This window comes from Dermacentor variabilis, chromosome 10, assembly GCF_050947875.1.
Source record: "Dermacentor variabilis isolate Ectoservices chromosome 10, ASM5094787v1, whole genome shotgun sequence".
NCBI classification, from domain to species: Eukaryota; Metazoa; Arthropoda; class Arachnida; order Ixodida; family Ixodidae; genus Dermacentor; species Dermacentor variabilis.
In genome coordinates this window covers 52,147,199-52,173,995 of record NC_134577.1, presented here as the reverse complement: position 1 = coordinate 52,173,995, position 26,797 = coordinate 52,147,199, and the positions used below count along the sequence as shown (strand labels likewise).

General features: G+C 45.0%; 2 protein-coding genes and 1 non-coding gene across 4 annotated transcripts in view; all 3 read left to right on the top strand.

Moving 5' to 3' along the window:
• Nucleotides 1-26,797, top strand: part of LOC142560545 (uncharacterized) — an 81,997-nt gene that overhangs the window by 49,424 nt on the left and 5,776 nt on the right. The window lies entirely within an intron of this gene.
• LOC142559811 (uncharacterized) lies at nt 221-25,743 on the top strand. The gene is made up of 11 exons (XM_075671476.1): nt 221-292; nt 801-871; nt 2,431-2,472; nt 7,101-7,213; nt 12,413-12,484; nt 13,547-13,686; nt 18,239-18,285; nt 19,939-20,050; nt 20,999-21,145; nt 24,008-24,164; nt 25,717-25,743. The coding sequence occupies exons 2-11, from the start codon at nt 829-831 to the stop codon at nt 25,741-25,743; spliced, it is 900 nt and encodes a 299-aa protein (XP_075527591.1). The 5' UTR covers nt 221-292; nt 801-828.
• Nucleotides 6,393-6,584, top strand: LOC142562606 (U2 spliceosomal RNA). Its single transcript, XR_012823942.1, has one exon. It is a non-coding gene; the product is annotated as a U2 spliceosomal RNA (small nuclear RNA).

The window sequence follows — 26,797 nt, the reverse complement described above, 5'->3', positions numbered from 1 at the left end:
GCAAAGGCCAGCGAACGTCCTATGATTGAGGTCTCAGAGAAGGACAGCTGAACCACATTAGGGCCACCCCCCCCCCCCCCATCTGCAAATGAAATAGCAAAAACTATTTCCAAATGGTGAGTCTTGAATTTGCATAAGTCTGCTTAAAATACCACTCGCAGCTGCACGGCTTTAAGAAGTACAATAAATTAAAGCGACGTGCGTGCCTTTTCGCACATCAGCAGACATCTCGCGAGTACTGTTCATTCGAAAGGTACGCGGTGAACCGCTAAAATTGTGCTTCCATAAAAACGTAAGTATTTCACTTTCTCAATGTGATCACAATTATGTTATGTTGACATGGCGCTATCTTCTCGCACATAATTCGCGCTAGTTATCCTGAAATAAAAAAGCTGATTCATTTTCTCATTGCGTTGAAGGGCAGTGCGTTCGGCAATATGCATATAAATGCAGAATATTTTTGTCACCATAATGCGCAAGTACTATAGCAGACGTGTGCTTTTCCAAAAGTAATTCCAAAAAAGTAATTCCAAAAGTTTAATTTCCAAAAGTTTTTTTTCTAAAATGTTGTATGCAGGCTGTCAAGTTCGATCATACTTCCAGACAATTTAAAATTTACCTCTATATGAAGAATCGCACGTCAAGCTTTCGTAATTCTATCGTACGCTCCCTCCCCTCTCCTTACCTATATTTGCAAAGTAACTCTGAACCATCATTTAACTATATTATTCTAATAACCTCGCAGCATGATCCCGTTTTTAAATTTCTGTTTTCTCACACTTTTGTCTTCCGTGCTGCAGGGGAGGCACCTATGCCACTGTGCCCACGATGAAGCCAACATATATCGGCTTTTTATTCCTCCCTTGTGTGTGTAAGTTGCCAATTTCTTTTATTATGTTTTTTACCTTGACCTCTTCGAACCCGAAAAAAGCTCAGATATATAAATCTTCTTCACGTTGGTTCTTATTGCCGATTAGTATGCTGCGAATGTGAAAACCCAATTGTTTTTTATATAAATATGCCGGTTAGGTGCATAGTGTGGCTTCTCCATGCAGGCGGAGAAATTAACAATCTCCTCGTGTTCTTTGTCGCAAAAAGCGTTTCCGTTGGACTGAGAAGAGAGATGAAAGTGTAAGACGACGTGGTAGGTTGGCACGTTTATGCTGCATCCTGGATTATTCAAGTCAACTGGTTGTTTCTGAAACGTACTTCATGGATGTTTTCTTGCTCGTCTGCGATGACGCAATCGCCTAGTTCAAGTTGATACCGATTCCCAGAAAATATGAACGCGATAATGCGCTTAAATCACTTTCGTACCGTTTTGCATGCATCCGACTTGACTTCCACACCCGATTAGGTGCTAAGAGACCGAGGAGGTCAAGTCGAGACATTACAAACACCTCTGGCATATGCGGCAATGCATTACACCATACAAGCGTCCAGATGCTCCAACGACTGACTACTCGACCCCAGATGTTCCCAGGGCGTCGGTTCACGCGCTATGTAGTGCCATTTCTTAACCACTTTCGTCACGACGCAGCGCAACGCAAGCCTCCTGTCCTGTTTGTGAGTCTGCATGCTTGTATTGGCGTGGATCCAATTTCACTTCCAGCAGTACCATTCTTTTTTACAGTTGCCATGTAACTGTGCAGTACTCCAGTGTGTGACACTTGTTAGTCAATCGCTCGCCAACGATACAGTTTGTACAATCGAAGGCGGTCATAGCTTCAACGGCCGACTTACAGTAACTTAAAGCTTAATGCGGGCTCAAATCGCACAATCAATGGCCTAAATCACACAGCCAGAGCCTCAGTCGCTGCCCTGTCGCTTTTTGAGTAGCAGCGCACCAAGCTAGATACGCTGATCGTTCGTTCGTTCGCACGCGGCACTCTTGAGGCTACTGCGATCGCGGTGTGGCAGGTTACGCGCATTTTTTTTTATTTTACGACGTAAAAAAAAATGTAGTGCTTAGCAAGTAGGAGTTTCGACGATGCTGAATTAGATGTTTCATAGATCGCCCTACAGCATTCTTACTAGAAGACATGGCCTCCAGTTTATATTTGCGAGGTTGGTCAATTAGTTAAACTTGATTAAATATGCAATTAAGCAGAATACGAAAAAAATTGCTTAACTTGTTTCACTCAATAGCCAAAAACTTGCGTTCGGCCGTGTCTTCGCAGCGTGTTTCGGCATAAATTATAGCCATGGCTTAAGATAGCTGTGACACCCTGTACACATGACGCTGATATGATTCACTCATAGATGCTTGGTTTCGGGGTAGGGCACTTTTCTGTTGTTGCTGTTATTCTTGTTTTGTTTAAGACACTGCCACAGATCACATTTTGAAGCAATTAGCCATAAGAGTTGTCCTAATTTGTTTCTTCGCATGTAAAACTATGTAACAAATTAAAAATTTTGCTTCATTTCTAGATGCTACTTCTGGAAATTGGTGGGGCCCCCCGGTGCACGAAGGTAATCTTATACTTAAAGCTAATCTTCCATCACACCAAGAGCTACTTTAGCAAACAAACAAGATGAAAAACGCAACAGTCAGTTACTTGTGTTTGCCTACAAAAAATTCAATAAAACCGTTTGGCATTTTTTCACAGACACGCTGGGAATAGGCATGAGTGTTTTACAGCAAAATCTCGTACCAGGTAAATTGATATTCTGTACCAGACGCTTTTGTAGTAGGTGGACCAATAAAGAAAATAAGTGACGCTAACCATAAATGCTAGCTTAATTAAAAAATACACATCTTTCCAAGTTACACTGAAAGGGCAATTATAAACAGCGTTGGAAAAAGAAAAGACAGCAGAGATGTGCGACCTCCCAGAAGCACAACCAAATTGCAAGCATATAGATTTCGCGAAGTTGCACCAAAAAGTTTTGTTACCTATAAGTACACCGCATACTTTAAAACATTAACCGCATGTGACTTGCCTGTTGAAAACCTTGCCTGCACAAACGGTTTTGATCCCTTATACATAAATCTTTACCAAGGCCGTAATTCATTCAAACACATTTGACTACGCGATAACATTGGCTATATCGTCGCACTACTTTTGCCAAATTTGACCTTAGGTAACTATGCCCCCCCCCCCCCCCCCCGGCAGATGGGTTAAAGTCTGTGACGTTTCGCAAAACGCAGTTATAACGCTCCGAAATGCTTGCACACGTGATTTATTGCAACGGCTGAAACTAATCCACACACGTTTAAGTTTGCTTACACATTACTCATAACATGTCCCTCAGTTTCGCCAAATATAAAAAAATGTCTTACTTATTTCACCAATGACACTAGGTAAACGAACTACAAACCTCGTATGACGGAGGAAAATAGGAAATGGAAAAAAGAACATGAAAGCTCCGCGGCCCATTACACTTATTATACCCCACTTACACCAAACTGGAACTCGGCGTCACGTATAGTTGCCTAACTACCATGAGAAACATTGCAGATAACGGTGATATAAGATATTGGAACGCTCGAATAAGTAATTTTCTACAAATTAACATCCACAGATTAAGCATTTGTCTCTCGTCACTCACAACAAGCTTCTTTTACTTGGACGAAATATGAATAACGTGCTTAGCATAGTTCACTGATGAGCCGAAATAACCAACTACACGCCTTGTATAACGCATAAAAATTCGCAAAAAAGAAAAACGAGTACTGAGTAATAAGTTTCCGAAAAGATTAATAAACCAAACACGTCGCCCACAAAATGGGCTCCATTTCCCTTAATATGAATTCATTCCTTATTTTGGTCCACCCAAGGAAGCGTGCAAACATTGTAGTGTTTCATAGAATGCCTGTTAGAGTGCTGGATTCTCGTTCCTCGTATATAGCCGTCCGTCTTTAATAAATGGTAGTCGACCGGTGTAGACGGGCCATGGTCATTAGGAGACGAGCCGACCGAGCAGAAACGAAGACGTGGATGTTACAAAAAATCGTAACGATTTATGTACAACACGGTTGAACATTGAGGTGATATCAGAGAGAGTTGTGTACATGACGGGGCCGCTTTTCATGTCGTGAAATTTTAGACATTGCGCCTTCAAAAATATGTTGAACTTCAGCGCAATACACTAGCGTAAATCAATGGTCAATATCTTTTTTAAATAATCTGTTTCAATATATTGGCGAAATTTCAACTAGTTTCAATTAGTAATGTCGAGAGGGTACGTCCTTCTTATTAACATACGCATTTACAGCACCTATCTAACTTTTTTTTGCTTTATAGAAGTTTTCGTCAGGACCAAAACATTGCTATAACACCGCACGAAGTGCCGACTAAGTGACATAATTGTTTATGTTATTAGAAGGAAATACCTTCCCGACGTTTCTAACAAAAGCACGTTCAAACTAGACCAATCTCTCGAAATACAATTTTTGAAGGTGCTGTTCATTGAATTACGCTGCTGTGTTGCGGCAAAGCTCAACAGACTGTCGAATGGGCAATGTCCGAAATTCGTGGGTATGTAAGCGCTACAGTCGCACTAAGCAGATCGCTGTAAAAATAAAGGAAACATAATGGGAAAAACATATTTTATGTGCATGGCGCCCACCACAACACAGTAATCGAGAGGCCCTAATGTACAAAAAACGATGAGAAGAGCTGTGGCAGCAGAAATCAGACAAAACAGCTGCCAACTTCACCGAAAGCTGAACCCGTTGCTTGGATGCGTTAGCAGCGTAGCCTCAGAGGAAGCACTGGCACACCTTGGGACGCATTAAAAAATATAATATAGTAAGAACCATCCAAGAAATGTCAAGCATTTCTCTCCTGCACGTGGTACACAGCTCAAGCGAATAAGCGTCCTCCTGAGCCAGCGCTCGCTATAAACGATCGCTACAAGCGCGGGCTGCGACACCCTCACGAAGTACGATCGGAACCAGAGGCCATCGCAAACACTACACTCCAAGCCAAATTCGTCTTTAACAAACTGCTTTTGAAAGTACTCGCCTGCGTCCCGTAACTGCCGGTCTATCCAATCGGCGCCGCTTGGTCTCGGCGGCCTGTTTAGCCCACTTGTTCGCTTGGCGTGCCACTGTTCTTCGGCAGCACGTCGCTCTTCTTTTGTTGCTCGCGCTGCACGGCCATGCGTATCTCGTGGACCTGTCGCTCTGCCTCCTGCATCGCCCCGTCAGTATGCATCACATACTTCTTTCCGCAGAGCCTTTGCACTCTTACGCTTGCCTTCCGCTTTATGCTTTCGAGTACCCGTTGTCGTAAATGCAAGTACAGGCATATATGCGCAACGTAGCGCAGCTAGCGCAACCGAGCGACGTCTATTTATGACGTGCGCTCCCATTTCCCGGTGAGTGGAGCAAGAAGGCACCAAGCCAATAGCAGCGTGCGAACGGGCACATGAGGATGCACGCGCATCGGCGACACACTATGTGTCCTTGGAATACCTCAAGTTCGACCTTGGCTCTGAGAACGGGGTCAAAGAAATGCTTCGCATTTAAAGCTTTCCCTGAGGCTGAACTTTTAAAGAAGTACATGCTCACTTTTATTAAATATAGTGTAACAGTCAACACGCCGTTTCTAGATCACAGCGACGTTTTCAGCGACTTTGGTGCTACCAATTTCGCCTGCTTCAGAAACTTGTCTTAACAAACTTCACTTTCAGTTAGTTTCCAACGATATAGGACAACACCGTCTTATACGTGGTACAGAGGGTAAATAGGGTAAACCGACGAGGTAAACTCGCTCGCAAACAGATTTTTTGCAAAGCTTGACACAACATTCGAAAAGTCGTAAAGCGAGGCCAAATTAGTAATGTTTGTGAAAAATCATGAGTCATTCTACTCTGTGAAGGTGTACGACCAGCGAAGCTGCTTAGCACATTACACAGAGGTGACACACACTTTCGAACAAACGTACGAATTCAGTTACCGTCATTTTTATGTAAATTCGCGTGGACGACGGGACCGCCGCCCCTAGGTGCCGGAGGAAACTAGACACGCGTGACGCTTCGACGGGGTCGCAGCCACAGGAGAGGGGCAGGAAAGCAGATACGCAAGCGCTTGGAACGCCGACAAAGAGAGCGCCGTGCGAACGTAGACATGGTAAAGCTCCTTAAACTTCGTAAAGTAGCGACACTCTCCTCCGCCTTTACTCCTCCTCGTTTCTCCTCTCTTTCACGCTGCCTCCTCGACCGTGGCGCTGCCTACACCGCTCGAGCGTAGCAACGGCGCCAACATGCGCTCCTCGCTACTACGTAGACGTTTCTCGAGCGAAAATGACGCTGAATCACGGCGCGAGGGCCTACGTGATGCTATTAGGCCAATAGCGACACGGCGTCGGCCTCGGCCAGAGCGCGTGAGGAAAGGGCGGCATTGTTTAAAGCATGGCGCTACATTACGAAGTTTAGGGGCTTTAACAGATGGTCAACGCGGGTGAATGTGTAGTATCTGTTCTCATCAGCTTAATATCTGATACGGGTTCTATTTGGACACACTATATTAAACTTATTTTTGCAAGTTGGCAGAGTGCTTGAAGCCTTGCTTTGTTGTCACCAACACTGCGGGCCGGCCGGGAACTTCACCGTCTCCGGGATCTCCGGTATATGATCTCCGGGATCGGCCCACGGCTTTTGCACACGTAGAACAAAAATACATGGAATCCTAGCCATAAATAGCCCCGCTGTAAAATTTGGTTGAGTTGACAGGTATCGGCGTCGCCTACGAGCCCAATTAACCACAGCACTTGTCTTATCTAAGTCCTCGTTTAACTTTCCTGCTGCTCTGCAAACTGACGATAATGGATCACCAAGCTGCCCAAACAGCCATCCTTCTTAACATTCCTGACATATTAATTCCATTGCTCATGCAGGTCATCAGAGCTCCCTTCAGCCCGACTTTCCCGCCTTTCCTAAGAAAAAGAAAAGATATCACGCAATTATTCGCAACACCCCCCCCCCCTTCCATCTTCATTTTTTTCTATCGACACCCGCTTTCTGATACACGCTAGATGTCCACTTTTCGCAACACATAAAATCTTCAGATGTGTGAAAGCAGATGTGTATGTTGAAATGCTTGGCCAGAATTTTACCTACTTTAAAGCAATGTGAACTTCTCGCTGTTTCAGAGGAAGTTATACAATTAGGGCTGCATTTTGTTTATGACAAGGCATTTTCGGAGCGAGCCCTCTTCAAAGTGAACGACAGCTTCGACGCCTACTTCACTGTACTCACAAGAGCGGTAAGCAACAGAGGTTTCTTCGTTAAGCGACCCGCCATATTTTCGAATTGTTAGGCGGGCCTAGTTTTTCTACTGTTCTATAAATTAAATCTGCTCAAAATGTAGCCAATCAATTCGTTTAGGTCTAGTGTACAGGCTACGAGCGATAACTTAATGAGGGTGCTATAGTTTTGTGACTTTTCTACTTGCGGCCAAACAGCCTCATAGTGAAGGAAATTCCTAGCTGCTATGGAATGATCCTGACTATAGTACTGCTTTTACTTATTATTGCCTTTATACGTATGCCCGCTGTCAAGCCCCTTAATATATTTATGTGGCGGTCCGTATTAATGTCAGTGGCAGCATTGGGACACGCCAAGCACTTTCCGTCCGTCCGTCCGTCCGTCCGTCCGTTAGACGAAAGCTTGTAAAACCAAGCACCGAAAGTTCCTTTTTCTTTTTTTTTTTTTTGTCAAGCTTCCCATGGGCGCGCTCTTCCAGCAAAGAGGGGGTCAGAATTTAAAGAAAAAAAGCATTTTTGCACCGTGTACCGTCAACTGCGTTTGATGTAAATAGCCGAGAGGTGCTCATTGAATACTAGGCTCCTGTCTTACATTCAAACATCCTTCAAAGAACGATAGAAAAGACACTACAAATAACAGCCCACGACATCAAGCGTTTGCCAGTCAGGAGACGTGCCTTGTAATTCGATAGTGTTTCCGAGCCTCCGTGATTTCTTGAGCACCGGAATGTCCTGAAGATATGCCTACGTAAACGTGATGCGAGGAAAAACAATATCGAAAGTGGAAATGGCGCATAGGAGAGTCTTAGCAAGCCCTGCTAGAAGCAGCTGAACGGTTTGGCAATTCAGATTATTTGGTCAAGCACTAGGAGTTTTAATCAGCATTCAGGGGCCCTATAACGTAAAGCTATTCCAATCTGTTTCCATTACAATCTCATGACGTCAAATTTACGTTACCACCGACGCAAGCATCGAGTGGTAAAACGCAGCGTTGTTTGAAAATCCCAGTTAAATGCGCTCCTCGTATATGGGAGGTCACATTTTTTTTTTTTGCTTTAAAGTCAATAACATTGCCTACATTGAGCTGTTTCATATCTCATTGGCTGGCACGAGGCGGAGAGAACGCTCAAGTGTAGATGGTTTCGATGGGGCCGTGCCAGCCCAGTGAAAGTAGGCAACCCGATGATTAAGGTGGTGCCGGCGTACACGATTGGTCCGCTTCCCCTTAATTAGCTTGAAGTAGCTGGTCGAAAATCGCAGCGGCACGCAACAGAAGGTTAGAAATGCCGCTAAAACGAAAGCTCAGCAAGAGAGAGCTCGAGCGGCAATGTCATATATGTGTCGAAAGGGCTCGGCAACGTTATACTGCCACGCAAAACACAAAAAGAAATTGTTATACGCAACTAAATTCATGCTCCCAGACAGCTCCGAGTTGCAATTACTTGCAACTCGAAGACGGCGGGCAGCCGTCTTCTATTCCTTTCGGAACGGGACATGCAGTGCCCGGCTATTCAGAAAAAAATTCAGTTTTGTTCAGCGAATTAATGCGTCTTTAGCGGGTACACGTCACTTTGACGCGGTGAGTTTTCGCGACCTTATGACGTCGTGTGACAGATAAATGACGTGGGTGCAGCCCTGAAAGGCTTGACAAATAGCAGACGGCTAATGGCGAAAACGACGCCGAATCATAAATGATTGTTTTGCCTTCGTTTCATCTAATCATGCAGAATCAATGTGCACATAACATATAACGTGGTTTCTTTTTTTTCGGTTTTCGTGACGCCGCGTCAAAGACTGGCGAAGTGGGAGTGGCGCGAAAATTTTTTGACCGATCGTGAAGCGCTGACAGCAGAATCGGAATAAAAAAGTTTGGAATAGCTTTACGTTATAGCTCCCCAGATGAACTAAGGTTTTGCAGACGTCATTTAACTGTTTGCCATGTTTAGTTGTGCTTCTCTACTCTGCCAATAAATAAAAAAAAGTACGCAGCCTAAATGGGTAACACATTCAACTATTGCGCAAGACGACCCTGCTTCGCATCCAACCATCAGACACATTTTCTTATGAGAAAGCATAAAATGCCTGATTGAGCGAAAAAGTCGCCGTCTGTTGGAGCGAAGCGGCACGTAAATTCCTATTGGCTGCGTCATCTCGTGCACTCTCGACGGAGCAGAGCAGGCGAACATCTGCTCGCGCGCCAAGTGTTGCGTGAGAGGACAGGGCGTCGCCGCGACGCCACGTCACCTTTGCTCTCGCTCTCAGAAGCCTGTGTCATCCGCGTGTTTCCTGTCCGTGCAAGCTCTCGCCTGCGTTCTAAGTGCGTCTCTGCAAAACCAGATCGAAACGTGTCCGGCGTCTCAATGCGCTCGCTTGCCCGCAAGGGGTTCTAAACTCGAGGGACCGCTCAGCAACGTTCACTTGAACATTATAGATTTTCCATTCACAATTCATAGAAATTCAATTCAAGAAAAAGGGCTTAGGTGTCCTTGGATCTTTTGTTGAAAAGGTCCCAAACGAGCTAGACATGCGGACAGGCTAAAACAGGGCGAGGCGGCCTCGAAAGCTTTGGTTTGAAAAGGTTCACGCTTTCAAGTTCACTCTCCAGTCAATACACTTCTTTTCGAGGTCAAATATTCGCAAGTGAATATACATACTGTGCACTGTGTGAGCGTATGTGCATTGACTTTGCATTAATTATTTCATTAGATCTCGTACTTCTTCGTGACTTGGCCATGTTATCGAAAGAATGCGCGTATATTTATTTTACTACGTTACTGAAGCAATACTCTATCGGAGAGACTTCACGGAGCACGTGTACCCTAAGCTAGAAGTCATGCAGTTTTATTCTTATACATTTTCCCACATTGCGAATCTCTGCCGGAACTTTTCCTAGCCTATCTGCATCATCTAGTGCATTCTAGCTAAAACCTTGCCCAAACTTTGAATCAACCTAACGAACGTTGGCCAAAAGCATGTAACTTTACGAAAGGGCTATCGTGAGTTCATTGGTTCAATTCCGACACTGGTCTATAACGCGTTGCCGTATCGCTGGCCAAGTTTATTGGTTTCTCGGATAGTGATCTGCATGATTGTGATTGCAGACGCCATGTCTACCACTTCTACTTGTCGTAACGTTAAGGGATAAGAAAAGAGCAGATTGGGTAAGGGAACAAACGCGAGTTAATGATATCTTAGTTGAAATCAAGAAAAAGAAATGGGCATGGGCAGGACACGTAATGAGGAGGGAAGATAACCGGTGGTCATTGAGAGTTACGGAATGGATTCCAAGGGAAGGGAAGCGTAGCACAGGGCGGCAGAAAGTTAGGTGGGCGGATGAGATTAAGAAGTTTGCAAGGACATCATCATCATCATCATCATCATCAGCCTGGTTACGCCCACTGCAGGGCAAAGGCCTCTCTCATATTTCTCCAACAGCCCCGGTCATGTACTTGCAGGGACAACATGGCCACAATTAGTACATGACCGAGGTAGTTGGAGAAGTATGGGAGAAGCCTTTGCCCTGCAGTGGGCTTAACCAGGATGATGATGATGATGATGATGATGATGATGATGATGATGATGATGATGATGATGATGATGATGATGATGATGATGATGATGATGATGATGATGATGAACTAGTTATGATCTAGGTGCCCCGTGTGGTGACGGTTCGGTCAATGTTTACCCAAAGTAAAGTATACCACAACTTCTGTATCAAACTTTCATCTTTTTTATTGTTCGCACTTCAGTATATCATATATAGGGGAGGTGGCAGCCGCCCCTGCTGCCATTACCGGACAGAGCATTCGTTGCAATTGGTAGAAGGTACATATAGTGCAAGTCATGAACACCGTCTCGGAAATCGACATTAGTTGAAGTCTTCCCTAATGATAAAACTTCCCGGATACAAGTCTGATAATTACCAAAACTAAAAGTAAAAAATATAATAAATAGCAACGCGAATTTTATGCGTAGTTCAAGACATTTCTAGTTCGCATAATTTCTCTGCGGCATCATGCACCACACATTGCACAACATTGGCAAGATACAACGCGCGCGAGCTAAAAACAACGTTGCAGCTATAGGAGCGCTGTATAAGAGATGCACTTCTTAATTATGTATTCTTTACTGCAAATCGCTTTGGAACCCCTTGAAATCATCCGTGAACAAACCTCAGTGGTTAATCCGACAAGCCTTCCTGCAAGAGGCTGACGAATTCGGACAACTCGTGTATGAGGACTTACAAATCTATTAACTGGTACCAGTATACTCAGGGCCCCTCAAACTTTGCTTTATCATTCTCGTAGAAGCTTGCACGCATGAGAAAATAGTGATGTTCGGTTCCTAGTGTTCTATAAAGATGTCATTCCCGATGGACGAAAACAAGGGCCAACGTCAATGCTCGTCTTGCGTGTTCTTCTTTCGCTGTGCTCTGTGTCGACCCGCCGTGGTTGCTTAGTGGCTATGGCGTCGGGCTGCTACGCACAACGTCGCGGGGTCGAATTCCGGCCACGGTGGCCGCATTTTCATGGGGAGCGAGATGCAAAAACACCCCTGTACTTAGATTTCGGTGCACGTTAAAGAACCCTAAGTGGTCCGGAGCCCCTCACTACGAAGTTCCTCGTAATCAGACCGTGCTTTTGGCATGTAAAACCCCATAATTTAATTTTGTGCTTTGTCGTTCGCAGTTTTTTACCATGTTCAACGTATACCAATTCGCCCAATTTTCACTTCTACTGAGAGGGATGTGTGATGAACACAACAAATCTAGCTACAAAAACTGGCAAACAGAACGGCGACGGCTGTTGTTAGAATAACTCGCCACGCCCTAATGTTGTTAGAATAACTCGCGACGTCCTAACGTGTGAGCTATGGCTTCTTTGAAACTAAAAAAAAATAGAAATGGTCACGTAAGTGGCACCTCAATGAAGCCGTTAGATTGTACTAGAATGCCACATTCGGCGACATTCTATTCACCTTCACCGTAGCAGTTGCTTTTCCTTGTTTTTCGCTTGTTTTTATGGCTGAGTACAACGACTCGTTGGTGCCATTAGCCCTCCTTCTATAATTGTTATGGTTACAGTCAAGCGCGCAAGTGAAGCATTCAACTGGTCAACACAGTCACCGCTGTCACTTTGTTGCCTTTGTACCATTAAATCCCAACCAACCAACAATCATCGCGTTAAATTTTCCAGGCCCAGGAGTACTTCAAGCTACACGATGACCCCAAAATCCGCCTCACTCTTGTCGGATCATCGAAACTTCAGGTGAGAACATATAGCAAATACAGTTAAACCTAGATAAGCAATTTCAATGTACCGAAATTCTCGATAAAACGAAGTATTTACCTTTTTATAACCTTTTTTCCATAGAACACCATGTAATTCGAACCTAAAGACAACCAAATGTTTTTGTATGGGATTTCAATATAACGCAGCCAAGGAATGCCGAGACAATAAATGGAAAACGCAGGTGGTTAAATGATTGAATTACAAGCGGCTGCTTGTAAACGCACCTCTCATGTTCCGTATAAAGTCCAAGTGCGATAAGATGCTATCGCGCCCCGTACACTTCGTGCTTTCGGTGTAAGTGAATGTGTGCGAGGGTGAGAGAGAAAGATAGTAGCTTCACGTACGAGTGTCGCCTCCCCGCACGAGCAAAGGGAAAGAGGGAGAGGAGAGGGAGCTCGCGGCAACGCGATCAAGCGGGCGCGATTTCGGGCGCGCGTCTCGGCCGTGGCTGCGCATGGCTGGTCGCGCGGCTGAGCGCATACGCAGCCGCGCACCTTGCCTTAGAGGTAATCTGCCGCGTGTGCGAAGAGTGGGCGTGCCGCGACGGCGTGGCAATCACGTAAGCTGTCTTCCCGTGCGTTTAGCACTGAAGGTTGCGCAATCTCGAGTTTTCGGTGACCCGTAGGAGCGAGAGGCAGACGAAGCATTCGCTCCCCGCTGCCGGCGCTTTTCATGATAGCGTCGTCCCAGTGCTGGCTTCGCTTAATTCGTACCGCACTATCTGAAGATATCGTCGACGTGGCATGAAACCGCATCATTCGTTGCCGATTCCCAAATTCATCAAAATGGATCGTTTTCTCATTCAAATTTGTTTTTGTTTTTTCGATTGACCAGTCATTAGGCAAACTCTGCGGCCCCTTTTCGTGTAAGAGGAATTGATCGGTAACTGTACTTATCTGCATAAAAGGTCGAATTTCAATACAGCAAATTTAGATATAGAGAAGCAAATTGGCGATTTTACCTACTTCGTTATATCGAGGTTTAACTGTATATATTCCGCTGCTAATCACCCATTTGCTTTCTTCTTTTTATACCAAGAGGGAAGACATAATTACGAGCACTACTATAAGCGGAACAGATAAACTACAAGCGAATGACACACTGGACAAGCTGGGCGCAATAATGACCTGGAATGAAACACTGGCACGCGACGTCGACATAGTGTTTCTTGCGACAGGGTAAGTATACGGTGATGCAGGCACCATTCAAAGGACAATGTTTCTGCTGCACGTTGCAATACAGCTTCTGCCCAACCTAACCCATCATTCCGCAAAACAATAGCGAAAGTGCGTGGGTAGAGAATTCTGATCACGAACAGTGGCACTAACGAAGGAGACTCAGAGCGCATAGGGTAGATGAGCCTGGCTCTTCCACTAATCCTTCATCACTGAACTGGAGTTCAGTGAAACGACCTCACAAGGAGCTAAAATGATACGCGTAACATCGAGATACCAGAAGAAGGCACTGTGAACCACAGATAAAAATTAAGCATCACTGATACTGTAGTGCCGAGTTGCGTGTTACTTGTTAAGCAGCATTACGGTAATTCGCTTTACTGAACTGCGCGGTGTTCACTTAAAAGACGCCCAGCGATGATTACATTGCCGCAATCGTTTTTTTTTAACTATGAAGGACGGGTCAATGATAAACGGCCAGACAGATCTCCGCCCGTAGGGGATCAGAAGGGTTCTGGCGGAGATGCGTAGTTCCAGCAGAGAACACTGACACTGGCAAAGCTCAGAACAGCCAGCGAGAAAGGTTCCGCTGCTTCAAGATGACCCTGCAACACTTTCTAATCAATGTCGTGCAGGCTGCGGTGACCGCAGCCCTCCACCCCCTAAACGGTGCGCTGTTTCATTTTGCTTTTTAGAATTTCACGTAGATGCCACTACTTTCTATTTGGCACCCATGACATGCTAAACTCAGAGGCTGCCACCTAACAGGGCTTGCTGAAGCTGCTAGTCTTGCGGTACACGTGCCAATGCACTTTCTTTTTTTTTTTTACCACACTCGCCGCCTTTTGCAGTCAACTGCACACCGACGTTGCTGTTTCGCTTTCACTTTAAGCAAAATGCTGGGGAAGCGCACAATTTCCACAGCTGCAAAAAGTTCAAACACCGTTTTCGCGCTCCGCGTCACCTTCTAGTGAGCCTGCGTATGGCAGTTTTTTTACGCAAAATAGCGAACGACGCGCCGGAAGGCGCTGACGTGCACTTTGATAGAAGTCGGAGAAGCTTCATCGACGCCTCGATCTTGCGCTCAACTAGAACAGACGACGGCCGCCGAACTCTGAACGGATTAGCATTTCGTAATCTTTCTTTTAGCGCGTCAAATGCCATGAACATTGCTGCCGCTGCATAAACTTTTGTGGCCATCGATAAAGTTAACATTTCGCGTTTCGTTTCACACATTTAGCCAATAGTCGTATGAAGGTGCCATGGCGCCATATTATGTGCAGTTTAGATGGCGGGGGTTTGACGGAGCCGTAGGAAAGCATGACCGATATTCACAGAGCCGTTGTGCGTTCCCCGATGCATGGATTTGACTAATACCTGGCTCAGGCGCTCACGGAAGCATTCTCTCTATTCTAGGGTAATTTATTTACCGTGCTCAAAGAGTGTTGCAGGGCCCCTTTAAGCTTTGCCGAGCTTCCTATAGTCGGTGACAACCTAAGAATTACAAAGAAGCTCCACCTTAAATAACGCAGTGCACCTGCTCGTCACCTCTGAAGAAGTGCTGAACCAGCTGGAGTGCGCTCACAGCTTAAAGACTTTGGTCGGCTAACATATAAATGATAGGACTAATTTGAAAATCAAAGCTAGTTTTTTTCAGACTATAATATTACCTTTGGCTGGACAGTGACATCAGGATGCCCTTTCAAATATGCCTAGACATTCAGGTTTCATCTTGCAACAAGTATGAAAAAGATATTGTTGTTTCAAGCATGCAAAACCGCTTGACGCCAGGTAAATAATCAAAGCTAATTGGCCTTGTCCCTTTGTGCAAATTTTGTTTTAATTGGGCAGCGTACACCCGTGAGCAAAAGTATACGGACCAGGGATTGGGCGAGAAAACTCATTTAGACCTCTGCCTGGGAATGCAACTCGAAATGAAAGACTGTAGTCCAAACATGGCATAACGAATCCTCTAGTGTACTCGTCAGTTTACGTTTATGCGTGTTAATCACGAAGAAATTCTATTTATTCGGCAACCCTGTGGTCCGTATACTTTTGCTCACGGTTGCACATATAACCTTGTCATTCTTAGGTTGTCCTGTAGATGTCCCTCTAGTAATCCCAGCAAAGTTGTAATATCGCCACAGTTTTTAACGCTAGCTGGGGCCCTTAGGGTACTGAAATAAAAAAAAATATTAAGTTAATTCTTGTCAAGTGGAATAAAAGCCCGTATCTTCAAAGGACTGGTGTGTACATTGGGTCGTTCGTCGCACCTGTTCGAAGTAACTATATTTGTATTTCACAACACGTCATCTGCGATACTAGAAGGAACTAATGTAGATTGATTGTTTCTGTACGTTGCTGACTTCCTTATTGATTGTTCCACAGAAAAGCTTAGTCGTGCAACAAGTTCACAAAATCGTTGAACGGTGCCTTACGCCGCTACAGATGATACAGTAACTGCCTGTAGAACGATATCTGATTTCTGGGAGTACGTTTGAGCTTTAGCAACCATCATGTTTCTTGAAATTACGAGCCTTGTTTTAGTAAACTACTGTTTTGCCTATCAATGCTCGCATTCGAAACTAGTCCAGCAAGCCATAGTTAACCTTTGTTTTCAAAACTTTCTGCGGAAATATCGCCATCATTTGATCGAAAATAACCTAAGCAAACGAGGCGTCAACCTGTCTCAGCCTGGGTACTCTAACAGTTCGTTGATTCCCTTGGCCAATGGAATTCTTAGGGAGTCACGACCCAAAAGTAAGGTACGCCGAAATTAAATAGAAAAGAAAAAAAATACTGTGGTTCCTTACATTCAAAAGCTATCGTAGAAATTGAAAAAAAAAAAACCTTGGCCCTCAAATATACAAGTTGCCTTTTCGGCAACGAATAAGCTGGCCAGATGGCCAACCCGAAATTCCACTCGCGAACAGTGCGAAAAAAAACAGAACAATACAAGTCCGTTTAATTTGTGGAGTACCTCGTCTCCTGAATGCCGTTGTCCTGCGGCAGATCTTACGTAGGGCAAACTCGATGAACTAACGTTGTCTGAACAGCGTTGCCTGAGTGACCAGCTACAGGAACACAACGACGTAAGGAAACCTTCCAGTGGGTCGCCGGTGTTTCTTCGTAACAAGTGCGGGTGATCAGCAATGTTTCACCAGTGCAGTGCCGTTGTAAAAGCCAGAGATCAATTAACACGTGAGTTAATCGAAACAGCTAATGCTCACAATGTGGCAGAAAAAGTGCTTGCACTGCTTCGCTTTAATTAAAAACAAAATGGTTTTATTAAATGGACGTGTGCGCACGTTGTCCTTGACATGATGTCACGCCTCAGCTAACATGCGCAAGAGGTCGATTTAAAAACATGCATGACTCTCAAAATAAATAGTTGAAAGTTATCGCTGCGTGTAGTCGCTCTAGTGTTTTTACTTTTCTATTTAAAGCTACTTAGTATTGACACACAAACTAGGCTCGTATTACCGCATTTGGTCGGTGAGGCGCCTTTGTTAAAAAAAAATTACAACCTACGACACGACAAACTTAAAACTTCAAATCAAACTCATTTTGACGACACAGCATAGGTCGAACATTTCTGAACGACGTGAGTGTCAAGTCATGCAGCTGCCTCGTTTCAGGTCGCAAAACTCGTGTTATGCACGAAATGACAACTTTGTTCTCTTTTATATCGGTTGCTAGGCTAATATATTTCTTTTTAAGCATAGTGCAAAATAAAAGAAACAAGCACAGAAAGAAATAATAAATTCAAACATAATAATTGAATAAACCAAGAAATAACACCGAAGATAATCGCAATAAAAACGATACTTGGTTTCCGCAATGTCCAGGCATTGCAACATCCCGACTTTTCGCACCAGCAATCGGCATCATTAGAGCCGTACGAGTTCACACCTACACCTACAAACTTTCTCAAGCTGCCAGCGCTTTCTGCCGCCGGGCAGTGACAAGCATAACCACGTGGCACATTGCCGAAAAACCGCTACAGTGAAATCCACAGCTGGCTTTGATCAACCGTACCGTTCGCCGCCACGCTTTGCGCAGTGGCAACCCCAGAGACAGTGGACTCTCTTCACACAAGTTGGCAGAGCTGCATGGTGGATGCCCCAAAAGGATGACTCAGAGTGCAGCTCTCCCATAACGTATACTAGGAAAGCTACCATTGTTTGTGAGCTTTGCACATTACGCAACACCTTACGCTTCATTATAGCTAGTTACGTATTCCCATGTATACTGAGTGCGGCGAGTGTTATTTACTCAACGCACAGAATTTACGACACATGTTACGTGCGATGCACGAGCTAAGCATCTAGAAATGGCAGGAGCCACGGAGACTCCGCATTGGGCAACGCTCCTGCTAAGGGAGTCCGTGGAGCCAGCGTAGAAGCTGAACAACAATGCCTGTCAAGCGACGTGCACGGCTTTCAACTTAAGCCCGCAGAAAGCGACCATCTATCATCATCAGTGTTCCGTTGATAATGTTCTCGTAGTCTGAATAAAACAGTGCTTTACAAATGAATCATGTCGCTGGGCGCAGGAAGGAGCTGCACATCCAAGAATCATGGAGGAGCGGAGAGTGGTACGGTGAGAAACTATAAAATGACTTTCCTCACACGCACTCCATCCTTATGTAGTGCTTCTTATTAATAGTAGCACACTCTTATGCTGTATCAGCGCTTTTTGCGTCTGTGTGACCTAGGGTTTTCTTGTACATATCAAAGGTGGTAATTGCTTCATAAGCTATTTTCATTTTGTGGATAGGTTCTTTTCCACTGCAAAAGTTGTGCTGCCCATCGCGAATCTGCCACTTATTTTTTTAAGTGGTATCTTTCCCATGCAAGCGTTAAACTTAATTCACGAAGCTTTATGGCCGTAAGAACTCCGCCACTGCTTGGACGCATTCGCTAATTTGTTCGCTATCACTATTGACAGTCACGTTTTCTCAGAAAACGCTCTGGTGCGTACACGTTCCTGGTGTATAAGATGTCTTGCATCGCTCGTTCGTGGCGCAATGCGGCGCATGCTCCTTCAGAGGGCAGAAAAACATATGTGCGCTTCGCCAAAGTAGAATGTATTGATCACGTGAAATTCGGTGTCCGGCAAGCAGGAAACTGAGAACGCGCTGCCACCACGCCACCTTCCGTCACTCTTCGCGGCGGCAGCGCCCCCAAGTGTTTGAACGAAGCACGAACCGGACTCGCGAAATGCCCAGTCCATCTTCCCCACGTGATCTCTCGCGTATCAGGTAACACTGCGAACTTGAGAGTCATTATTTACTAGTTCAAATTCGTCGCCAAATTATTTTAATATAAACATCATGAATAATGTGCCTATTATTTCTAGAATATGCTAATGTTAACAGAACTTCTGACATAAGAAAATACAATAATAATAATAATAATAATATATGGGGTTTTACGTGCCAAAACCACTTTCTGATTATGAGGCACGCCGTAGTGGAGGACTCCGGAAATTCAGACCACCTGGGGTTCTTTAACGTGCACCTAAATCTAAGTACACGGGCGTTTTCGCATTTCGCCCCCATCGAAATGCGGCCGCCGTGGCCGGGATTCGATCCCGCGACCTCGTGCTCAGCAGCCTAACACCATAGCCACTGAGCAACCACGGCGGGTGTAAGAAAATACAGAAGCCGGGCGCAAAGCCTCGTAAATAAAATCAGTACCTTCCCTATCCTCCTACAACAACAAATACAATGCTTCTTTTCAGCTATTGCAATATCAATTTTTCGGCCCGCACCCACCATGGTGTCTTAGGAGCTATGTGTTGGGCTGTTAAGCACGAGGTCGTGGGATCAAATCCACGTCCGCGGCGGCCGCATTTCAATGTGTGCTAATTGTGAAAACACCCGTGTACTTTGATTTAGGTGCACATTAAAGAACCCTAGGTGGTCCAAGTTTCAGGAACCCCCACTACGGTGTCTCATAATCAGATCGTGGTTTCGTCCCATAGAATCCCTTAATTTTTTTAATCAATTTTTGTTGTTGTTTTTACGGTGGAACTCCCTGAAATATCTCTAACATTAGCAACAATTAGTTGTTCACAAATGGTTGGAAATTCTACATATTTAAAATACCTCGCTTGCAGAGGATCCTGTATTAGTCAATAATTTTTTTTCTTCAACTTTTAGCAAGCCCCCGAACGACAAACTTACTTCCTATGTTAATACGAAAGAAGTTAATCACTGCTTCTGCTAACAGGAACGTGTTATTCGTGCAGGACTATCTTCTCCCCGATCCATCTGTTTCGGGAACGCTTCAGTGGGACTCATTCACGATGATGGAGCCACCTTCAACGGAGTGCGCCTCACAGCCCTTCAAGTAGCGCTTCTGTGAGTCGAGCACAAACTGGAAGTTCATTCTTTTTGTTTTATTTTATTTTCAGCGTAAAACGCAATACGTGAGTATAAAACAAAAAAATAAAGCACTGTCTGTTTTGGTGCAGCGCAGAGATAGTGAAGTTGTTCAATACTATTTCTGGCTGGAAAAGTATTGAACGTTGGGAAAGCTTGTAGCTTTTCATTACGAAACTGCAGTGCGCACAACGCACGAGACACAAGGCAAAAGTAAAATGCAAGCACTGTCTCGCAATTCAGTTTATTTTTGGAAAAGAAGGTACACCCAGGCTAACTAAAGTGAGCATGTGCTAGAGCATATAAAATTTTTGTTTAATTCAAATTGTATACAAAAATATGTACAAGAACACGCAGACCTTGCGCACAATCTAAAGAAATCACTTGGCTTTCAAAAAGGCAAATTCCCTGTCAGTTGGTCAGATGGCACACTTACGAGCTATCAGCATGCTTTCTTTTAAACGGAAGGCCTCGGTTATTTTGCGTGTTGGTTTGTTTTCACGAGAAAACAAAATCGTAGTACGACAAAATACAGGCTCACAAGGACAGCTTTTGGCAGTGGTTGGCTAAGTGTGAATGGTTATCTTTGTCAACTGATTGCCGATGCTCCTTTAGACAGGTATTACCACACCGACCGGTCTGGCCTAGGTAAATATGGCCACAGGTTAATGGCAGCGTGTACACTACACCAACTTCGCATCTTACGAACTTGGCGCCTTCTTTGAGAGCACAGACACACTTTCTTGTTCGTTTTGTCAAACTCTTTGGCCGCCGCTGAGCAGCTGATTCGTTGTGGCTTGTAAGGAGCGTTTGGCGTTGGCTTTGCTTTTCTTAACGTTTTTCAGCTTCTCTGAACTGTTGTAACGCTTTGGGAAGCTAAGTGGACACTTAGGCAAGAAAATTAATTGATCATATTTTCCTCTACAGGGTAGGAGCAAAAAAAGATAATGGGAAGTGGGGCGAATGCCGTAAAGATGAAAACCAATACCTGACATCCTCGGCTCGTGGAGGACGCCGACCAGCCTTGTCTGACTGCAGCAGAGAGTCAATTCGAGACTTCTATTATCGTGTGATGTAAGTGAGCGAGTCTCTGACCAATTTCTATGACAGGCGATATCCAGAAGGTTGTGGCAAATGACTGAAACTAAACTGAAAAAAGTGCGCTATATGAGGCGTCTTTTTTGTTTCAACGTTACTTAGAATCTTGTAACACCGCCTGTTACTGGTGACCGGAATACATTACGTTACCGCACATCTCAATTTACGAATTGGTGGTGGAGAGTTCGCAAACAATAGCCACCTTGGGACGAATTTTGAGGACACTAGTTTCGAGAAACGCGGTACCACGAAGTGCGCGAAGAAATGCACTTGTGTTCCATTAAAGTGCGTCCTGAAAAGCATACTCAGCTGTTCTAGCAATAAATTAAGCGGATACACCCAATATTTTTCTTTTACTTTTACAACTCATTCCAAGTTGATGTGCCTCGAAAACCCGTCACTGGGTTCAATTCGTACGTTACACAAGGTGCTCTAAACTGACCAGTTGCGAAATTGACCAGCAGAATATCGTCGACTAGTCTATCGTGCATTTCGATTTGTGGTGCAATGAATTCCGGTAGAACCCAACTCACGATGAATGTCGACGTTAATGCGATCAGCAGCAAAGCCGTGTGGCAACACACCGTACCTCCGCCGCAGAGATGCGTTATGTACGTGGCGTGTATGCCGCAAGGTTCTTGAACATGCTGTGGCGTCTAACGTACTGTCGCGAAGTCCGCGCGTTGCGTGTGACTGTATACTCTAGCAAGGTTGTCTGAACGTATATGACGTCGATTCAGTTCCTCCCTGCATCCGATACATTTCTCTTGTGTTTTCTTTTTTTTTTGTCGTTTAAGAGTTGAGCAAGCCCAGTGATGAGCGTACCCAGTGACCCAAGTTAGTGTGAAAGAGGATCGTTGAATAACGGTATATGTGTACCCAATGTCACGTACTCGAGGACCCGCGTTTGTCCGACGGACGGACGGACGGACGGACAGACAGACAGATAGACAGAAAAACAGACAACGGAAAGTGCGTGAAGCATCCTAAGAACGCCCATCGCAGTAATGACGTCGGCCATTTGGACTAATCCAAGTCAATATCATAAATGCATTGTTTGACACAGACGACATTCAGAAAGCTCTCACCTATAAAGTATAAAAACCTGTTGTATTTGGGCTGCCTGGCACACACTCGAACATAATCAACAGCATAGGGCGGGGCGAACAACCAAGACAAAACGCTGAAGCGACGAACCCATGTTACGTTCGTCTCCTTCCTCCCGATCATGCGTCGTTCCTCGCGTCCGATACTAACGTGAAAGACGAAGGGGCCAGTGTAGGAACAAGGACATTAAGAGAAGGCTGTGAGTAGACATTTAGCGTTGACGGACAGCCGTCACTGCCAAGGAGCTCGCTCCACGAAGAAAAAAACTCAGCTGTATAATAATAACCGCTCGGTGCACACTGAGGCGACGCCCTTGACACTCTTGAAAGATGAGTAAAATCGTGCCCAATATATTTGATGCAAACCACAGAATGACCGTTGTCTAACAGACCCAACAGAGCATTAGTTTAAAGCTCTTGTGGTAAACGTGACCGCAAAACCAGGCCATATCGACAAATTACGCAAAGAAAATATAAAATTCTAGTTTCGAAAGACAGATAATTAAGACTTCGAAAAAACCTGCGACAAAGTTGTTTTTTTTTACCACAACTCCCTACGCTTTTTGTATATACTGTCCGAAAATTGGAAGAAAAACGCGTACAGACTAAATCTTTTAAATTTCATAACGTAGAAACTTTAAACTCACGACACACATTACTCCTGACATACTGCCGATGTCTACCAAAAATGGACTCGGCGTCGAGTCTCAGGACACTGGATACCTCTGAGTAACGGCCGCACAACATTTCCGACCATTCGCCTAAGAAAACTTTCCCCAAACAGATTATTTAACTGATACACTTGCAACTTTGCCAGCACATAAGACATATTATGCCCCCTTTTTCTTTGAAATTTTAGCCCTGACGGATGTTCTTCCAGAACATCTGGTAAACTTCGCAATCGTTCAAAAAAAGTGTACTTCTAACACTCTAGAAGTATGGCAAAGTTTCTACAAAGGCACTCATTAACCTGCCTATTTCGAACAGTCATTGCACAGTAAACAAAATGTGTCGCGACCGCATGCAAGCTGAATAGAGGTGGCACGTTTAGTTCTTCCAAAACACCGGATAAATAACGTGCCCCTGTTGTACGCCCCTAAATATGAACGAAACGATCACTCTGTAATTATTTCCAGCGCTCCTTATTACCTACACGGTTTCGATGTTTCAGTGCACATCACCCCCATTTCTTGAAACATAAAATTGCTGCCCCGTTTGGTTCTCCCGGAATAACCGGGAAACTTTGGAAGCATTTCATATGTCTTTAAGAATGTAGAAAAAAATGTTTAGCAATTTTCATTTATCTGATACAATTAACTTTCTTGCAAATATAAAGCCGGAGAATGACCTAGTAGACCCAGAAAAAACGGGAAAACACGCATTTAAAATTTTTTTTTGTGCGCTTCCGGTCGCATTACCAGCTCCAATGTAAAATTTGCACCGAAATCTTTGTGTTTCTTATATGCGTTCACAGTATCTGTCACGCTAGACCTTGCTGCACACACAGAATTCCAAAAATTTTCATCGACTCGTGTACGGAGACCGGTAAGGTGGACAACACTCTAAACTGTTGAAAACGTGTGGGTTGAAGCAGTCAAAATTTCCAACATTTGTCCGACGCTTCCATATTATCGGCGCACTGTCGACATGTATAGGTTCAGCCTGTCTCATGCGTGGTAGCATTACTAACACCGCGCTCATCGTTTTACATCAAAAAAATGAATCATTTCAGAAACTACCCTAATCTTTGCTGGAAGGACACACCACAACCTGCTCTCGATCCCGAACATAACGAGTTTCCCGTGGATTTCTACAAGAAATTTGGCTGTGATGCCTGCCACGTATCGGAGCATTTAAAGAATAAATCCAAAGGACACTTAAACTGTTTGGTAAGTACATTTCGACGCGACTCTCTTAACGCTGTCATTGCCCATTGTTTCGATTTCCGTTTGCGCACATTTGTATCGCAACTCGCATAATGCGATGGCACGTACCGGCGGTGTTTTCACTTCAGCAGAGGAACCTCTGTTCAGCTGTTGCAGTGCATCTTAGGTTTGAAGAAGTTAAATTAAAATATTTGGAATTGGGTTTCGTCATCTCGTCGCTAAAGAGTAAAAAGGATAGGGAATAGAGAAATTCAACAGAGCCCAACCCTCGATGACAGTCGGCGGCAATGCTCTCAGCATTGGAACAATATAGCAACACGATATACTGGCACCTCCGATACGCCTTATGTGTCAGGATTGTGCCCTGCAGCGGCACTCCTCTCTCGGGCTTCTCTATTAAAACCCCTTAAACTTCGTAAAGTAGCGGCACGCTTTGAAGAATGCCGCCTCCTCCTCGCGCACTCTGGCCGATGCCAACGCCGCGTCGCTATCGGCTTAATAGCATCACGCGGGCCCTCGCGGCCTGCTTCAACGCCAATTTTGCTCGAAAAGCGTCTACGGAGTGGCGAGGAGCACATGTTGGCACCGTCGCTACGCTCGAGCGGTGTAGGCGGCGCCACGGTCGAGGACGGAGCGTGAAATAGAGGAGAAACGAGGAGAATCGAAGGCGGAGGAAGAGAGTGTCGCTACCTTACGAAGTTTAAGGGGCTTTATTCCCTATCAACACTCGGCGCCCTCTATAAGCGCCGACGCGAAGCCTGCGCGTGGTCTCCGAAATGCGTGGCGCGCCGGTGCGTGGCGCTGGCAAAACGCATCATGAGGCAGCCGAGTTCCTCTGTAAAGTTTTTTTTTTCCTGGGGGCGCTGCCCCATCTAGTGGCACTGTGGAGAAGCCCCCGCGTCGCATCCGTGACGAGATGTGTCTTCCGTTGCTGCCCGCACACCCAGTGTCGCACACACAGTGGCCCAATTTGGCGAAAGGTTCATTTAAAAACGGCACGTAGCCAGTGCATTCATGGTGCAGCTCGCTAAAACGTCGTGCTGCCGTCCTTGGAGAAACCGTGTGAAATGGGCTCGATTCGGCCAAGAACGGTAGACGCAGCAGCCGCTGTAGCGACTGCTACGGTGCTACGGTAGCGGGCCGGCCATGGTAACAGTTGACGGGTGCGAATTGCAACGGCATCCCGTCTGTCTTGCTTCCCGAGTCTCGTTCACGCCATATCCGAACCCTGCGTGTCGAAAGCGGGGAGCGTACGTCGCCGAGCAACCGTCAAAATTCTGCAAGAGGGTGCACACTATTAAGCCTTGTAACTCCCGATGAGCACTGGTTTGAGTTTGATAAATTATGCTATGGATTAGCCTACTATGGCTGAGTGAGCTGTCTCAAACACAATCGTTCCTGCTCGGGTGGACAAACATACCGAACAGCTGTGCCTCTCTGAATGCCGAGCGAGAGGCTAAATTTAGCTCCGGCTGCACCATGCTTGGCGCGATAACGAAGTCATTTCTGCATGCGACACATGTGTGATGGAGCAACGGCTTTTTCCTCTACACAGCGATACCAAAGTCAGGCGAGTGTGTAGCATGGTTGCAAAGATATAAGCGACACCAGTGTAAAATGTTTTCGTTACATGATGACACAAGCGACACCCTATGCTGACCGAACTGAAAGACGCTTCACGTTAAAAAAAGAAAAAAAAACGCTGATGTTGGCAAATGGCATACGTTATTGCTTTGGTGGCGCACGAATTCCGAGAACCGCAGGCGCATAACTCACTCTGACAGTCATCATTGATAGAAGAAGACGCAGTTCAACTTAATTCCGATATTGAGGAACTGCTCAGAAATACTTGTGTTTAAAAAACAACGCTGCAAAGTTGAACCACAAATACGAAAACTAGCCCAACGCAAGGCTTAATTAATGCTCAGAAATATTCTAGCGATTCTTGAAGTCTGCTCTCGGCATAGGTAAAATGATAATAATGCTGCTCAGGATGCCCAGGCTATCTCTGCTACCTGAAAGTAGTGATATGACTCGAGCATTACGTTGACTGTTGCCGCAAATTCACATAAGATGGCGATGCTTCAAAAAAAAAAAAAAAAAGAACTGAATTGTTCATATAAATCGAAAAGCTTAAGCAGTCGTATGCTAATCTGAGCAACTCAAACATCAAGGACAGAGAAGCTGTATGCAACAGTATTCCCACACCCTTCGTCGGAAGTTTTAGGGGTCTGTTGACCGACTGTTCTTATATAGCAACGATTCATCACCGACAGTCATACGGCCACTTCGGCGATCGCGCGGAAGCCGCTTCACTGGATCACGCCATCACCTTTCATCACCGCAGCCATAGAAACTCCTGGCTGGCCTCCTACTTAGAGCCATAAAAACGCGACGCGAAAAAGAAAACTCGCATTACAAATTACCGGCCAAGAAAGAAGTTGTCCTCGATTCGAGCGATGTACACGCAACGTAACTCTAATTTGGTCATTACTGTTCCTTACGTTTCAAAGCTAAAAAATTGGGGACCCCGAGGCAGGTTGCATGGCTGGCTGTTAATCCTGCGACATCTGATACCGAGCACGCTGCCGCACGCCGTCGCCGCCGAAAACGGTTGTGGGGCTGTTTTTAACAGC